A 17492-nucleotide genomic window follows, 5' to 3' on the forward strand; every position below is an offset into this window, starting at 1 on the left:
GGATGCGACCAGGAAGGGAGGAAGGGAGGTCCAGGGTCGACGACACCGGGTTGCCGCCTCGCTCGTCCCCGCCAACCCCCTGTCTATCTCCGTCGCGGGGTGCTAGGCCGATATTGTCGCGTCTGCGCGATGGACAACAGTTGGGAGACAGTCGCGACAGAGAGACGTGGCCGACGCGGCGTTGTGCGGCGTCGGGGGACGCGCGTTAACCCCTGGCCAACCTCCAAGGGAAGGACCCTTAACCTGGCCGAGGTGTTGACGAGGTGCACCCCGGCGACGACAGCACGATCGGCCACACAGACCTCCACAACGCGGACCCTCGACCATGAACAGCTCGCCCCAGAACTCGAACAGCACCGGCGGCCAGCGGCGGACGACAACCGGTATCGACAACAGCGACGAGGAGGAATGGAGCGGCGTCGTCGAATGTGTAATTATTCTCTCTCTTAACCTTTTAAATTGATTCATCGTTGAACCGCGAGAAAAATGGAGGAATCATCACATTTGCATCACGCAACCGTTCATTTCTGATTTTTAAATTTTGCTATCTGCAAATTTTTCCGTTCTGTCGTTTTCTTTATCTTAGAGGTCGCGTAAAACAGATATCTCTTCCTTTTTGTTTGCTTTATCGAATACAATATTGTACGGTCGCGTAAAATAGCCCCAATCTTAGCGTTACGATCTGGTGATAAGTGCTTCTTTTTTTTCCTCAGGCTGTCCTTGAAAGAACCAAGTCCGATAGAGCCGCGCGCGCTGATGAGGACAGACGTCGACGGACGATTATCGTTGAGAAGAAGAATGGCACGTACGGTTTCACGTTACAGGTGAGATAATGCACTTATACATATGTATAATATTACCGCGTACAATGAATGTGAATCTTCATCTCTCTAACGCGACATTATTTATTGCTTATTCTATTAAAACCCGCAAAACTTAAAGACCATAATAAACAAGTTAAACATGTTTTATATTTACGTGTGTTTAGGCTGTTTCAATCATTATTATAATAACTTAATCTCTGACTGATCCTATAGAGCTACGGAATACATTACAAGAGGGAGCAGGAGATAGAGATGGTTACGTACGTGGATTACGTGGAATACGATGGACCGGCGTTCAAAGCTGGTATGCGAGAGGGTGACGTAATTTTGTCTATAAACGGTCACGAGATGGATAGAGCCGATCACAAGACCCTCGTGAACTTTATTAAGAACTGTGATGCCAGAATGCGAATGGTCGTGTCCTTCGAAGACTGCGTTAGAAAGGTAAGAAGAAATCTGACTCCCTTACGTGTTGATGACATTTTCCTTCCTTGAAATTTCAATCGAACATCGATGTAATCTTTTTTTTTTCACTTTAATAGCAATGCTTGCAGATTTTGTTAAATCAATCAATTGAAAATATACGTCATATTTTAGGTGGCATTGCACATGCGTTACATCGAGTTACAACGAGCCCTTCAGTCTCGCCTGGGCGAGTTGGAGAGACTCTGCGAAAGAGAACGGTCTATTCTAATGGGTCGATGGAAGACCCATTCACTGCCAGCGCGCAAGAGAACCCCTAACAGCATCGCCGGCACTAATCCTAATCAGCCGTCACCCTCTTCCAGCTTCAACTCTTCCACTATCCAGTGCTGCCAGCCAGCAATCTCCACCGAGCACCTTCTACTCTACAATGTGGTAACTGCTATTTACATTTCGAGATTAGAAATTAAAAGAAAAGGGAGGGAATCAGCGCTATAAAGTAAACTTTTGTGTGATGATTTCTCTCTTAACTTTTACATCTCTGAAACCATCTCGACACAAATATATCTTTCAGTTCGCGGACGGACGACCCTATCTCATACCACGTAGCGCCGCTTGTCTCGTAACAGTCGGGCCTCCTCGTTCTCGCAGCGATCATCATCACTTTCTGTCCAAGATGTCGAGCGAATCTGCGATGGCCGTAAGCTCCTCGCGTCACAGTTACCACCAAGCGAACGGTTTGACGGGTACACCTGCAAAGAGCAAGTCTCACAAGCAGTCCTGTCAGCAGCAATCGTCCGGCGAAGGGCCATCGTTGCACTCGGTTCCTCAAAACAATCTCTGCGTCGCTTGTATCTCCAGCGCAAATCGTCGTCGAGAACAGTCCGACAGCGGTAGTCTAGATGCTTACGATCTCGCTAGTCCCTGCTGCGATCCGAATTGCGTACCTAGTCGTCGACGTCGCGAGAAACAACGACGCGCCCGCAACGAGCAGACCCTCCATCAGCAACAGCAACAGCAACAACAGCAGCAGCAGCAACAGGCCAACATTCAGCATCATCACAACGTTCAAGGACAACGAGACCAGCAACAACAGCAGCCTAACGCTCACAATTGCCCCCGCACGTCCGGTCACAGTCTTCATTCCATCACTAGTAGCGACGTGTCTACGACAGCCGACAGCGTCGCCTCCTGCTCCACCAGTCTCAGCACCGACACCCTATACTGGGACCCGAGTGTCCACCAGCGACCACCGCCGTGCCTTCAATACGCCAAGCCCAAGTCCTGGGACAATCTGACCACTAAAGCCTTCGGTGGCTACGGCTTCGGCTACGGTTACCTGGACACCGTGACTATCAAGACCCATAGCGCGGAACGTCCCGGTAAAGGATCGCATAGCGGTGGCGGCAGATCAAAGACGCCGATCGGCATCGTGCAGCGCAAGTCCAGCGGCACCAGCGGAAGTACCGTGTATTCGACGGCCACGAGTTCGACGATCACGAGTCGGCACTTCCAGCCGACCAAGTCGACGGAGAGCTTGCTGATCGCGCCGGGACCTTACCAGGGTGATCTCGATCAGGCCAGTTTGAGCTGCGAGTGCCTGGACAGCGGCGGCTCGCGATTCATTCAGCTGGAGAAGCATAAGCGCGCTGATGACGCGGGATACATCCAGCCGAGCCACGCGCAAGTCAGACATCGACGGTCTAGTCATTCCGACGGGAAACTACGGGTTATCAATAACTCCGAAGTCACGCGATTGTAACATCCTCTTTGAGTATATTATTAAGATTATCAAGATGATAATAAAGCATCGACGTAAATGTTTGCTCGCGTTTTATTTGGCCAGCCGAGAAAGTGGAATCACGATAATGATGATCGAATCGTTAACGTGTTGTCAGAGACGTCTCTTTGGAATTAAATTGAAATTTAAGGGATTTCCAAGTATCTCTAAGTAATTCAAGTTCTTGCGTTCCGATATTCCCAAGTCTTTTAGGTCAAAGTTACAAACATATATCTGACGCCATCTCTCTGCTTTAAAGCGTCGTCGAGGATCTTTGCTTTCAATTCATACACGTTTGAAGAACCTATATTACCCACTGTCAGTTAGTCTGTATGCATTGTCTCTGACAAATTGTACTTTCATTAGAAAGATTATTAAAGTTGCGAGATTACATGAAAAAAAGGAATATATATATAGCTGTTGATTGCATGATATTCATCTGTGTAACAAAATAAATGTTATTTCTAAATCATTATACTTTGGTAATGTTTCGAACGTAACTAAAAGAAGTTTTCGGTTCAATAAATACTGTTATTTTCAACATACTGGTTTATAGTAAAACATTCTATAACTCAACATATTTTCAACTCAGCATGACCACTAACAATGCGCGCTCTTAAACACACTTTGGCCATTATTTTGTTCATATACAGATATTACAAAGCGGGTATATATACACACACCCGCTCTTTGATTACACTCGCATGTGTCTTCTCTCTTTCTATATACATATATACGTACATACATACACACATGAACGCACTTGCGTGCGCATACATATAGTCATCAGTATCGATTCGCACAATCTCTCACCCAGCACGGCTGTGCCTGTGTTGTATATGTGGTATGTATTATGTATGTGTGTGTATTATTTGCCTACATATACAAGTGCCACTTTACAACGGTATGCAATAAATATGTACATAACTTAGCGTTTTTTATATGTATATGTTTGTGTGTGCATGTCTGTATCAAACACATCGCGACCTAGAACCCATCGGGCCGAAAAATAAATTATGCCATTATCTGCCCTTCCTTGTCTTAAATGCACATCCGCAGCCTACATTATGGACGTACTCGAAACTTTTCGACTTTTCAAACTAGGAAGAAGCTTCCGTAACCGGATCATTTAACTAATGTGTTAATAACTCTGATTTCCTTAGATCCTAATTTCGAAATAAAGTCCATAAGATCCTCGAATCTTTATATTCTAAGACTTTTGAGAATTTAAATCCTAATCTTCCAATATATGAATAAGATGGTTGTTTTCTCAGATTCTTAGGCTTTTAAATTCTCGAGTGGGATTCAACGATCGTTAAGATTTAGCATCTTCGGTCTCTGGATCGTAGAATCCTCTTAAATCTTGCAATCCTCTAGGATCACATCGTGTGTATCTTTGGATTTTCATCAATCCTCGGATTCTCTAGGACTTTTTTTAAATAAATATTCCTGAATTATATCAAATCTTTAAAATTATTTAGAATTCTCGAATCTTAGAACTCTAAATCTCCTAGTTACTAAATTCTTTACTTCCTCTAATTTACAGGATTATAGGAAAGATGCTAAAACTGTCTAAATCATCGCATACGTGCGATTGTAACTTCCGTAGACGACAATATAGCTTCACCTTAAAATCTTTAAAGTACCTTAAATTTCTCATACGGGACTGGAGCAGATGGGATTGTGAAAAGGTCTGCCTCGATGTTCCTCGGAAGAAACATCGGGCTCCAAAAGACACTTTCAAATGGCCTTTTTCGAACTTTCGTTATTCGCGATGAACAAATGCGAATACTCTGTCCAGTTCGATAGCTGTATCAGCACGTCCTCTGCAAGAAATCAATCAATCGGAAAAAAGTTCTCGCAATATGTTAATTGTCGAGAGAAAATCGCAAAGCTGTAAAATACTTACCGAAGCTCACTGTGTGAACGTTTTGCTTTCTGGCCTGCTGAAAAATCCTGTTGGACTCCTCTGCTGGCATGTGTAACGATAATCTCAAGGCTTTCCTGAGTTCCGACTGGGTCAGACACATCGTCGTCTTCGAACCGCATACCTATGACATAATGTGATTGCGTTAAAAATAAAAATGTGTATGCCATGTACATGATACATCTATAATTGTGCACACTCACATCGAATGCAATCTCGACCTTGTCTAGTTCCAAGGATGCATTCGCCGTTACTAGCACAGTGAAGATGTATTCTTCAAGATCAATCTTCCCCTGTCCGAGCTACGAAAAAGAAACAAAATATAAAAATTCTCTCTTCAATAAATTTTTTCACTTATACATTTTTTTATTATATATATACGAACCCTGTCATGAATACGAAACAATTGCTGAGTCGTTGGATCCCTTTCGTCTAGTCTAAGAATCTGTGCAAATTCCTGCAAATTCACCTCGCCGAAATGATTTGTCTTCTTCTGAACGAGCTCTTCTTCCGTCTTTGATGCCACTAAACTATTACACAAGTATTAAAATTTGTATTAAAATTATATTAATTCTTAAAATATTATTAAATGAAGAATATATTAATAATATTAAATAATATAAAAATATCACTAATAATTAATTTCTTAATTAATTATGTAATATCTCTAATATATATATGTTTATATTATTCGCCATTTACCCCAATTTATATCGAAGTTTATGAGTTTTTACAATACTAGATGCGTGCGGTAGATGCAACTGATGAGCCTTTCTAATAATCCGACAGTCATCATACGTGTAATCCGAAACGGGAATTTTCAATGCTCTATAAAATCAAACAATAATCTTTTCAAAGATCCAGACATTTTTCAGAACTTCTCACCCATTACACATGAAAACTCACTCTGCCATAAGACGTCGTACATTGTTTGCGTACAGTTTGGGATCCAGTTTCTCTGCCTCGCTCGGATTGTAGACAGGTAGGAACTCGATCTCGCAACTGCTGTTTAACTGCGTTAAAGTCAACCACAGCAATTTCAATCTGCAACGCGCAACAGGTGAAGAGACTCCAACCAGACCGTAAAAGGAAAAATAAAATAGAAATATAAGAATGAAGGAAGATAGTTCTGTACTTACGCGCCAGGACCTTCCCACGTCCACGTGACCGTGTCCAATTTGTTAGGGTATCTGATGCACACTGGTTGCACCGGAACCCCGGGATAGAAGGCGCCCGATTTGAAGGTAATCAAGCATGACCGGTTTGTGCAGGTTCCCTCGGGAAATATCATAACCTGAGGAAGACGATCGGTCAATCGCACCAAGAAGACGCGAAGGTAGTGTTTTGCGCTACCTTGATTGCAAGCTTGCGTGCATCTCTCATCCATGAATTATTCAGAGAAAATCTCTACGACGTCTCTACGCAAACTTTACGATAGTAGAATATTAATACTTTACCTGTGGCCAATCCTCCTTTGAAGTAGTCCTCTCAATTATCTCCTTAATAGTATTCTGACGGGAATTTGGATCTTCCCTCCATACGTAGACCGGCTGCGTATAGTTGATGAGTTCTATATTCGTTAAACATCGAAAGGTATAATCGATTTGATCAAATATTACAGCTATAATAATTATGATTAGGATTTTGCGTGACTTTATTTCAATCTAATTGAATCAATTAGATAATAATAATATCAATTTGATAATTTGTTATTTGAAAATGGACCGGAAATTAATTGCGACATTTTTATACAGCAAATTACTTTGCAAATGATAAGTCTGTTGATTATTATTATCTCATTAAAATCGCAATATTAACTGTATAGCAACGTTTCTTGCAAGTGTACATTTGCTCTAAAATAATTCGTCGTTACAATAAAATGGTGAATGAGATTCATTAAATAAGTTTTTTCAAAGATTATATTAATGTCCCCTATTACACACTGCGACCATTCCATGCTGTTGAAAAAGAAATGAATATTCGGCTGACTTTAATAAAGCCCAACATTGTAATGTCGGTGAACGATAATTACGCGTCATTGCTATCCATATGAATCATCCATAATAATAATTTTTTTGTTATGCGATCTTACAATGTTGTTACAAGCAACTTTCCCCACTTGACTAACAGTAATGCTGAAATTGTTGCCCCTTAAGATGACCTCACGTGAACAACAACATATTGAGATTCTAACTCACTAACAACTTTCTCCTAAGCGCACAAGCTGACGTCATTACTTTTACTTGGCTCAAATCTTATCGCGTAAGTTTTAAACAAATATATATTTGCAACAAAAAAAATAATAAAAAAATATAAGATATAGTGGAGAATATATATAGAGAGAAATAAATGATTAATAAAAAGAGGAATAAAAGAAAAACCAAAAGTGTAGCACCTACTTCCTATAAATGGGTTTAATCCCGATTCTCGCCTGACGATGATGGAGGGAAATCCGGTGACGTAAACGATGCCGCCGTCGATGAAGGTCGAGTGCGGCGCGAGGACCAGAATCGGCGCTTCCGATCTGGAAGCCTGTTTCCCTCGGACCACGATTTTCATTCCGCCGGCTTGGTAAGTAAGTCGGCCCACGAAACATATCCATGGCACTAATTTGCTGCGGGTTTCAACCGAACAAAGGTACATGCAATGGAAAATGCCCAAAAATACTTGGATACTTGGATTTCTCAAAGGTGTATTCAAGTGTATTTGACGACGTGTCGAGACGCGAATCGCGAAAAGAGAACGCGGAATTCTGATATCTACTCCAGGTCAACTTCTGGTGGCTACGAAAGAGAGAAACGCGTCATGTTCAGGTATGTCCAATGCACTTTCTATGCGCGATCATGTGATTTAAAGAAAAAAGGAACGAGATGAAAGCGTTCGGATTAGTAACTCAAGTTTCGACAGTCGTGAAAAGTTAATTGCGAACTTTAAATTATGCACATACATGTACGTGTTTTTGCACCTCCCTTTTCGGCTCTCTGAATGCAATACGTAATATTGGTATCCAATTCATTTTCTACAAATACTAATTTCCCGAAAGATATGTATATGTCTTACAATTAGTTTATTTTTTAAAAATAATATTGCGTATAAAATTGATAAATATAGATTGATACATTGGAGAATGCACCAAAGAGTTTATAAGCTGTGGTTTAACTCTTCAACTAAATTTGAATTTGCAGTTTATAACTTGTTTGTCAAAGGATCAAATCAAATGAAACGCGCAATCTATAAAAACCCAAGTTGACGACAATTGTTAAAAATAGAGTTAGTTAGTTGCCGAAGAATGAATCCCATCCACCATATATGTATATATAAATATTATGTACAATAAAAAAATTAATGATTAGAGCATAACATTGCGATTTTCTGATATCACACACACAAATCTTTATTTCTACAAGAAGGGAGAGGCCGCTAATCTGAATTTAAATTAAAACATCCATCTAAAAGATAGGTATTCAATGCTATCCATTCAATCTTAAGATCATTTTAAGATATATATTTTTATCGATTTTATTCAAAATTTTTTTTGGTCAAAAATATAGGGACCTCTCTCTTATCGGTCAAATTTTTTTCGCCAAGGGGCGACAATGCGATGATGGGCGACCTACTTCCGAAGAAAGGGAGGCGGCTACTCTCCCCTTTGGCAACGATGCTCGGCCCGCCGAGGTACACAACCGGAAGTGCATCGAAGAAGCTGGAATGCGGTGCGAGAGCCAGTACCGGCGCGTCCTTAGTCGCCGCCTTCCGGCCCTTGACCTTCAGATGATGAAATCCACCGCAGAGAAATAACGCCCGCATCATCCAGCAGATCACGACGCGCATGTCTCTGTTTTTTTTTTTTTTAAGTAGTTTAATTTGCAGTGCGCATGCACACCAGTCCGGTGCAACTCGCTACTTTTACTCTCGTATGGGAGTCTAAAATAATTAGCGGGATTCGTCTTTGGAATTAGGGAAAAATCCATCGATCCATCTTTACAAGAGTTTTACGATCGATACATTTTTTTATATCTTTAGCTCACCAAAGATCATTAGATTTAGAAATCGTATACTTGGAGATTAGGAGGTCATTAAAAAAATGTGTCTAGAAATTCTTGTATATCTACGCTTTCGTATGCTGAATGCACAATTGCACGAAAAAGAATTAAGTTATATTTAATTTAAACGATAGTTGATTGCTTGTAATACTAATATGTATACTAGTTACATAAATCCAAACAAATACGTTCACTTAATAAATAATTTAAAAAAATATTGCAAGGTTGTTTCATACCATGTGCTCTAATGTCTTTAGAGTTGAAGAAATCTTAGAAATACTTTTTTAAACTAAACTTGTCATAACTTCTCTCACTATAATACAATGTTATTTTATAGACTCTCCGCATCGCAAGACCTTGACAGTAACGCATGACTAAATTATGAAAGAAATATAAATAGGCGGTGTTATAACTTTACCGGCGACTAACCACCTTTACCTAACTAACTTTTTGTCTGTAAATTAATTAATTTGTAAAATATAATACCATCGTTAAATAAAATAGCTCTTTAATCTAATTTTATTTACAAATTTAAAAAACATTGAGAGTTGATATTAAAATTATAAAAAGAAATGTATTAGCTCTTCGAGATTATTGATCATCAGATGTTAAATAAGACACTAGTAAATTATTACAATGAGAAAAGAGAGACACAAACCATGAACCGAGGTGTCTCATTGTGTACAGAAACGTTTTAGTGGTAGTAGAATCGTAGACGATGTCTGTAACCTTGTTACAGACAAAGATCTAATCTTGTCTCATATATAAGAACGTGTATATTATTAATGCTATTCTTTCTCTTTCTCTCTATCTGACCGAGTAGACTAACCGAGACTCATTGATCTCCTTGGCTCGAGATGAAATCTTCAAATATCGCGTTTAATGTCTTAGTTCAACACCAAGAATCATCAAAATACATTTCTTAAAAATTGCAAACAATTATTGAAAGGTCAAAAGCCGAGTTCTAGATCTAAGTAAGGATCTTTGTGAGAACTCATATCCAAAGATCTAAATAATGCGAGTTTAGCCTGTTAGCAAAGCGAGATGATGTACTGTACCAGCACAGAGAAAAGCTGAAGAAACGACCCCGAAGGGTTAATGTTAATGTGAATAGCATGGTAGATAGAAATAGACTCGGCCTGAGAATAAGGAACGAAAGAGGGCCGTTTTCCACTCGGTGCGAGATTATCGCACCCAAGTCGGTGCTGCTCACAATCAAACATACCGCCTCCAACCCGTGAGAGGAGCTCGCCGGAGATCTTCCTCGGACAATCCATGCAGACCTAGACAAGCCAGCAGCCACGCAAGGATCATTAAAGTCGTGATGGCGGCTAGCCTGAACGGCAAAAGGGCGATTGTCAGGAATATCGTCTGAAACAATAAACATTCCTATGTCAATTTTTTAAATCTAACATATTATATCCTAATGATTCTTATCACACAGCATATGCATAAATATAAAATCGAAAAGTCAAATAAATAAGCAATTTTGTTATATATATATATATCATTATATATTATTCATGATCTGTAGATCTGTCATAAGCAGTCCAATATGAATGCAAATTATATGTTCTAACAAGTGTTATCTAAATAAATTTGCACACTTGGAATATATATGTTAAAGGTAAGCTTTAAAAGAATATTTCTTTGTTATATTCATTGAATGATGACGGCACGTTTCTTTTCGCTATATCTTAACTGATAAAAATGAGACACAAAGCTCTGTTGTCACAAGTAGTCCAAAGGTAGATGCAAATCATATGTTCCAAGTGTTACCTAAATGTTAGCAGACACTTGGAACTTCTACTAAAGAAACTCTATTTAAAATAATATACAAAAAACCATTAAATGACGACAATAGGTTCTCCTCGCAGGTCTGCGTGATAAAAATGGGACACGCAGGTAAGTAAGTAAGTAAGTAATTGGATCGGGCCAACTCGTCGCTTGTCACGCGGTCAAGGTTACAATAAGACACTCATCGTTGGCTTCGGCTTCTCGTCTCTTAAAGAAAAAGAGAAAGAAAGAACCCAGATAGCCAAGCGTTCCTTGGCATAAGAAAGAAAATCGTTGCTTGACACAAGTTTTCATTCAGTTGTCATTATGTTGCTATCATCGAGATAATAGAATTTCGTTTAGGTTAACATAAAGGCATTATACGAACAATAGTTGCCTACACTAGTTGTTAAAATTTTAGGTGGAAATTGTTTTCGTCATGTTGCTCTGTGATTTCCAATAACTTTGTATTAAGAAAGCAATTGTTGCTCTCAAGTTGCTCACAATTGTCGATAGCAATAACAATCGACAATTTAATAGATAAAATCGGAAGCCGCTTTCCTCAATATTGAAAACAACTTAATCAAAGCAATTTCAAGTAAATTGATCGGCAACTTGCTATCTGGGAATGAAAAGCATAAAAGAGATGGTACGCGAGTACCGTTCGTTATATTTCACTGTTCCGTTAGCCGTACACATCAGTGGTGATCAGCCTTTCTCTCTCTCTCTCTCTATCTTATTCAAGAAACGAATGCATCAGACCGCTGAATGTGTGATATACGAAGGCAAGTCAAATCTATGCCAAGTATGTCTTTATTAATTAAATCTATGGTCCGTTATAAAATTAATATTATACTCTGTTGGCTTATATAAGTGTGATCAGCTTATTCAAAAAACGAATGCATAAAACATCGCTGAATGTATGATAGACGAAGGTGAATTAAATATCTATGCCAAGAATATCTTTATCAATTAAATCTTCGTTATAAAATTAATATCACTAATTGCTCGTATAAACACAAGTGTGATAGCTATGACCATGGGCGCCGCGAGGGGGGTGCAAGGCGGTGCACTTGCACCCCCCTGGCCCTGGTCTATGAAATAAGTAGGGAAGGGACAGAGAAAAAAAATTCAGTAAAAAAAAGAAATCATGTAATATAAAATAATATCGATTATAATTTTTTTAATTGAACAAAAACTCAATGCTTAAATATTAATTAACATTTGTAATAAGACTTTGGGAAATCAATTTTAGAAAAATCAATGTTTGAACAAAAACTTGAGCCGTCTTGGTTGCAATACTTGTAAACTATTAGTTGGAACTTTGTAACTATTTGCAATTGTAAAACTGAGATTCTTTAACATATTAACAGATCTGCAATATAAAAATTAGAATTTTTTTATTATTAATGAATTTTTATTAGGATTCAATAAATAACAACCAATGTTAACAAAAATATAATTATGAACTGGGAAGAAACTGTTTTTCCAATGCATCCTCTTTTGGGTGCACCCCCCTATAATTCTGCCGGCGCCCATGGCTATGACGTAATTTTTCTGTAAACGAGAGTGAATGTAAAACAAAAACTGGAAGAAAGATTGGAAAAAATATACAGGCTGAAAGATAAATTTCGCATAAATATTAAAACAATGTTATAGGACAAAATTTTCAATGAAAATTAGTGAGAACTAATTCAAATTACGACGACCATCGATTGAACAAATCATGTATGATATCGAAGAATTCTTTCATAAATTCATTCATTATGCGCTGATTTTTGCTTAGACAGTTATTTCGCGAAACTGTGAATCTTAAGATCCTGCGTTTATCTCGATAGAAAAGACAGATAGATAGAAAATTATATGTTCAACTTTATAATAAAAGATAAAACTATTGTGTAAAAAAGTATAGAAAGTTATATATTAACATATATTTAACATAAAATATAAAGTATATAATACAAAAAATATATACTGTATATAGATTACAAAGTATAAAATGGACTAAAAAATCAAAGAAATATGTACAATATGTAAAAGGCTATACAGACTACTTTCTATATTCCGAAATTTGAAGAAGTTACAGAGTAAAAGTATTAGGATAGAATAATCGAAAGTAAAAATACAAGATGTTGAATATTCTATGTAAAAATGAATCATAAACTATCTCGTAAACCATTAATCTTTTCAATAATTCTGCTTCAATATTTTTATATTTAGAACGACTAAAAAAGAGAATAAATATATACGAGAAAAATAATATTTTAAATAGTTAGTCCATTAAAAAAATGAATTTAATTTTGTATTTCGCCTCTGTCTGCGAAACAAAACTGTGTCAATAGAATGTTCTCTCTCGAAACCTCACAACACTTTTATAACTTTTATCCGAAACTTTCTTTTCGATACCATTTAGATTTCCAGAGGTATAATATTACACCGAGATTGATTGAAAAAATAGGACACTTTAGACGTTTATTATATATAAAAAGTTTTATATAAAAAAAATTTAATTTTCGACTTGATAGTCGATTTTCTTTTTAGGATGCAGTGTCCATTTCTAACATTCTCTTTTGATCCCGTTGACATAAATCATCCCGTTCTTAACTCACTCGCATCACCTAGAATGTAGGCTTTCTACGTGTTCAGACTTCACCGATGTTTTAACAAGAGAAAGCATCGGGTCCACGGAAGAGCGCTACTTGCGTCGTATTAATGTTTAGAAAAGTGTAGGCCACACGATTTTAATGCCTCGAAAATATATATATTATATAAAACGGCGTAAAAAAAGTCATTGATCTCGCTACTGTTCACAAGAACTGAACTGCGGAAATGGCTTTAACGAGTGCAAAGGCTGTTTACCATTTTCTGGTCAAGCAATCTAGATCACGATGTGTTTTTAGATCCTTTAATTTGCAATATTTATATATGTTATACATCAATCGAGAGTAATTATTAAAATCTTGCAAATTCTGTGCATGATACATAATTCTATTATCATATTCTGATATCAAACACAATCGTAATTAATATCAAAAAGTTTCTATTTGTTTGTCTTAATATTGATATTCTGAATAAATATAATATGCTCATATTCGGTACACAATCACACAAATATTAAATATATATTTATCATGTGATATTAATACAATATTTATGATATTTTTATATGATATTTATTATTTAATATGATATTTATTTATTTAAATATATTTAAGTAAATTATGTGCTATGAATGATTTATGACAAATAAATATGATATTTATTATTTATTTAAAGAAAATATATATATTAAAATAAATAAATAATAAATATTATATCTGAAACTTTCCGAATCACAGACTCGCCTACATCGGCGAGCATCTACTAGTGAACGTACTGATCATTTACGTGACCTTGTTCGCGGTTAACACACACACATATACACACGTGGCTACATTTACATCGAGTTCGCGTTCGAGAAGCCCCGTATGAGAATGTGCCAAAGAAAAGTGGGGCGGAAATTACATACGAGTGATATGTAAGGCCCCAGACATGTTTATCGTCACAGCCTCGACCGTGGGGTATCTCGGAAAAATGGATGACTTAACTTTTATCTGTGGGGAAAAGAACTTAAAGGATACTTGATCGTAATTGCAACAAAACTGGCAACGTTTGGTGGCTACTTATGGCTACTACCCACTATATACCCTGACTGATTACCCTGGCCACCGCGTGAAAGTAACCACGACCAACTTGAGGAAAAACCGGCCTCTCTGTGTGTGTAAACGCGATATCTCCTCTGAATATCTTGCGAATAATTTTTACAACTATTATCCCTCACGTTCTTATTTCGCCACAGATTTCTGACAGATTTGCAATGCAACTCTTATATAACCATGCGATATTGTGTCATACATTTTATATGTATCTACTTTGGATTCGACTGTACGTGCCATACATGTACAGATAACATTCGTACGTGCTGTAATTAGTTTTCGATAATATAAAGAATGTAAATGTAAATATATAAATAATCGAGAAAAAGTAAAGGAAAAATATTCGAATCTCTCTTTGTCAATCAATCTTTTTCGAAATAAATATTTTTCGTAAGAAATTTTCAATTTATACGTCTATAAAATCAAAAATTACACTAGTTTACGTTTCAAAACCAGACAAGGTGTTTCGTATATTTTTGGATGCTGAAAACGATGCCAATTTTTACTAGTTAGGTTTTCGAAATAATTAATATGCAAAAAATTACTTTTTTGCGATATTTGAGATTTTTAAAAAATAAAAAGGTATATTATCTGAAAATTCTGGAAATAAAAAAAAAAGAATTTTTTTTTTGTAAACTAATGTTATTTTCAATTTCGATTATTATCATGAAGCACTCTCTTCTCAAAAATTTTCTCAATTTTTTTTTAAAATCAAGGATAGGATTAAAAATGGGCAAAGAGTCGAACTGCGAAGTGGTTGTCCAACACTCAGGCGCACTTCCTCGGCATCGTGATCGAAGAACACCCCGCCTGGCGGCGGGGCATCCCCCTAAAACGGCGCCCGCACGAGCATCGATCTCGGGGAAGAAGCCGCTCTCGCTCGCTCGCTCGCTCGCGAGATACTGACCTTGAGCTTGTCATAGGTCGAGCCAAGTTCGAGCCGATGCACGAAGGGGTTGAGGATGTCGGCGCCGAGCGAGGCTGCGTCGGTTTCGTCGACGATCGGTCGCTCGTTCCTCGCGTCTCCGTTCATTCCGCAGAACGGAAGGGAAGAGACGGAGCAACTGTCAAACTGACGTGACGTTTCTCCCCCCGAGAACGGAGAGGTTCCCTGCGCGACGCGAACCGTCCCTCGACGCGAAGTGTCCTCCTCGTTCAAGATAGAGAGATGGAGAGACGACGCGTGAAGTAAAATGAACGCGGAACTCGTCGGAGAGCAAACCACAACCGACGTAGATCGGAGTACTTGAAGAGCGAGAGCGCTCGCGCACACCCTTCCGGAAGGGTTAACGGTCGACGTTAGACTGGCGCTTTCCGGACACGCGCCACCGCGAACGCGCTCCCGCGCCTCCTCCTGCGAGCGGACAGGCGAGCGAGCGCCGCCATCGGGGAGTCGAGAGCGTCGAGAGTGATGCCGACGACCTGGTTAGCGCTCATCGCTCGCGCTGCTACAACTTTACACCGAGACTTTTGTCCGCTCTCTGACGAGACTTGCTGTGTTTATACTCGCGCATCATGTGCGAAATTGTTGTTGTCTTTTCTTTCCCCAATAGCGTTTCTCCCTCCCCTCGCGAGCTTTAATAATCTGACTCTCAGTGTTGTGCTTGGATGATTTTTAAATTAGCTAAAGATGAGATAAAATATGTAAATTTACCTTAAGATAAGATGAAGATGATTTTGTTTTAAATATATCTAGGTAAAAGATAAAATTATATGACGATTCATCTAGATATAACTTCCAAATAATATTATTTTGATGATCGCTTATGTAAATAGTTATAAAAAAAATGTAAATTTTAAAAGGGATATAAAAATATATTCATATTTTTATTTGTAAGTTTTTATCGCTTAAGTTCTACTACTTAAGTATTTTTATGTGCTATGACTCTAAATCAAATTATCTGAACATTATTCTAGATGATTTAATAAAGATAACACTTTTTTTATCTAAGATGCAAATATAGATAATATATATTTTTTTATATTTTATATTTCTATATTTTATAGATTACCGGAAACTGACTTTTTTTACAAGATATTTTACATTTTGTCAAAAAATTGTCAACTTCAAGCCTTATAACTCAAAAAGTATTTAAGAGAAAAATACTTTATTATAGTGTTTTAAAAAGCTCTTGAGATAAGCTACTATGCATTTTTTCAGTAGTGCGATAATACATGTATTTCAGGATATTTTAAAAATAATTTTGTTTTAATTGCACTTCAAGGAGGCAGTTATCATGACATTTCCGTCATTTGCGCAAAAATAGAAAAAAAATACCGAAAAGAACCGTAAACCAAAAATAATTTAACGATCCGGTTACAGTTCCGGTATTATAAATAATAGGTTTCATTTAAGAAATTGAAGGTGACCTCTATGTTATCTATGTTATCTATCTAATATGAATCTAATATGAATTTCAATACGGTTTAATATTATATATATATATATATATATATATATATATATATATATAATATTAAACCGTATTGAAATTCTATTAAATTTATAACACCGGAACTACAACCGGATCGTTAAATTATTTTCGGTTTACAGTTCTTATCGGTATTTTTTTTTCTATTTTTGCACAAATGGAAATATCATGATAACTGCCTCCTCGAAGTGCAATATAATTAAAAATAAATTATTTTTAAAATGTGCTGAAACGCATGTACATATATCATCGCAATAACGATAACTGTGTCACAATAACAATAATTGTGTCTCAAGAGAAGGCAGTTATCATATTTCCGTCATTTGCGCAAAAACAGAAAAAAATTAATATATTTTCATGTATAATATAAAATATAAAGTGTTGTTTATTTATATGTCATAAAAATTAATAATAATTTTTTTAAGTAATATAATTTAGAAATTAATTTAATTAGAAAAGTAAAAAATAAACATTTAAAAAACCGGAAAAAACTGTAATTTAAACAGTTTCGGTTTCCTTTATTTATTAAAAAACCGAAACTGGAACCAGAACAGTTATTAAATATTTTATTAAACCGTAACCGAAACCGAAC

At 37.2% G+C, this 17492-nt stretch overlaps 2 protein-coding genes across 4 annotated transcripts; one reads left to right on the forward strand and one right to left on the reverse strand.

Annotated features, from left to right (window-relative positions):
* Nucleotides 1–152: 152 nt before the first annotated feature.
* LOC145940393 (uncharacterized) lies at nt 153–3354 on the forward strand. The gene is made up of 5 exons (XM_083045493.1): nt 153–430; nt 714–824; nt 1038–1268; nt 1422–1682; nt 1822–3354. The coding sequence occupies exons 1-5, from the start codon at nt 326–328 to the stop codon at nt 3007–3009; spliced, it is 1896 nt and encodes a 631-aa protein (XP_082901619.1). The 5' UTR covers nt 153–325; the 3' UTR covers nt 3010–3354.
* A 256-nt stretch (nt 3355–3610) lies between these two features.
* Nucleotides 3611–15833, reverse strand: Lpcat (lysophosphatidylcholine acyltransferase). 3 transcript variants are annotated; one of them, XM_083045495.1, is made up of 11 exons: nt 15376–15833; nt 10223–10368; nt 7354–7568; nt 6412–6524; nt 6094–6248; nt 5861–5998; nt 5657–5782; nt 5340–5484; nt 5158–5256; nt 4937–5078; nt 3611–4853 (listed from the first exon to the last, which is right to left on the reverse strand). In XM_083045495.1, exons 1-11 carry the CDS (start codon nt 15499–15501, stop codon nt 4768–4770), a joined length of 1491 nt encoding a protein of 496 aa, XP_082901621.1. In that variant the 5' UTR covers nt 15502–15833; the 3' UTR covers nt 3611–4767. The 3 variants fall into 3 exon arrangements, with proteins under 3 accessions (XP_082901621.1, XP_082901620.1, XP_082901623.1); XM_083045494.1 differs by lacking the exon at nt 7354–7568 and adding an exon at nt 8572–8789 and having other exon boundaries at nt 3612–4853; nt 15376–15830; XM_083045497.1 differs by lacking the exons at nt 10223–10368; nt 15376–15833 and having other exon boundaries at nt 3615–4853; nt 7354–8549.
* Between the last annotated feature and the right edge of the window lie 1659 nt (nt 15834–17492).

This window comes from Prenolepis imparis, unplaced genomic scaffold, assembly GCF_030444845.1.
Source record: "Prenolepis imparis isolate NDT839.2.m4 unplaced genomic scaffold, iyPreImpa1.0 SCAF_9, whole genome shotgun sequence".
In the NCBI taxonomy this organism is placed as follows: Eukaryota; Metazoa; Arthropoda; class Insecta; order Hymenoptera; family Formicidae; genus Prenolepis; species Prenolepis imparis.

Coding starts and splice junctions, on each gene's coding strand:
- Lpcat (XM_083045494.1), bottom strand. CDS start 15,501: ATGAACGGAGACGCGAGGAACGAGCGACCGATCGTCGACGAAACCGAC. Junction 5,783..5,860: donor GTACGACGTCTTATGGCAGA/GTGAGTTTTCAT, acceptor TTGATTTTATAG/AGCATTGAAAATTCCCGTTT. Junction 5,257..5,339: donor TGTTTCGTATTCATGACAGG/GTTCGTATATAT, acceptor TCTTTTTCGTAG/CTCGGACAGGGGAAGATTGA.
- LOC145940393 (XM_083045493.1), top strand. CDS start 326: ATGAACAGCTCGCCCCAGAACTCGAACAGCACCGGCGGCCAGCGGCGG. Junction 431..713: donor GGAGCGGCGTCGTCGAATGT/GTAATTATTCTC, acceptor TTTTTTCCTCAG/GCTGTCCTTGAAAGAACCAA. Junction 825..1,037: donor CGTACGGTTTCACGTTACAG/GTGAGATAATGC, acceptor CTGATCCTATAG/AGCTACGGAATACATTACAA.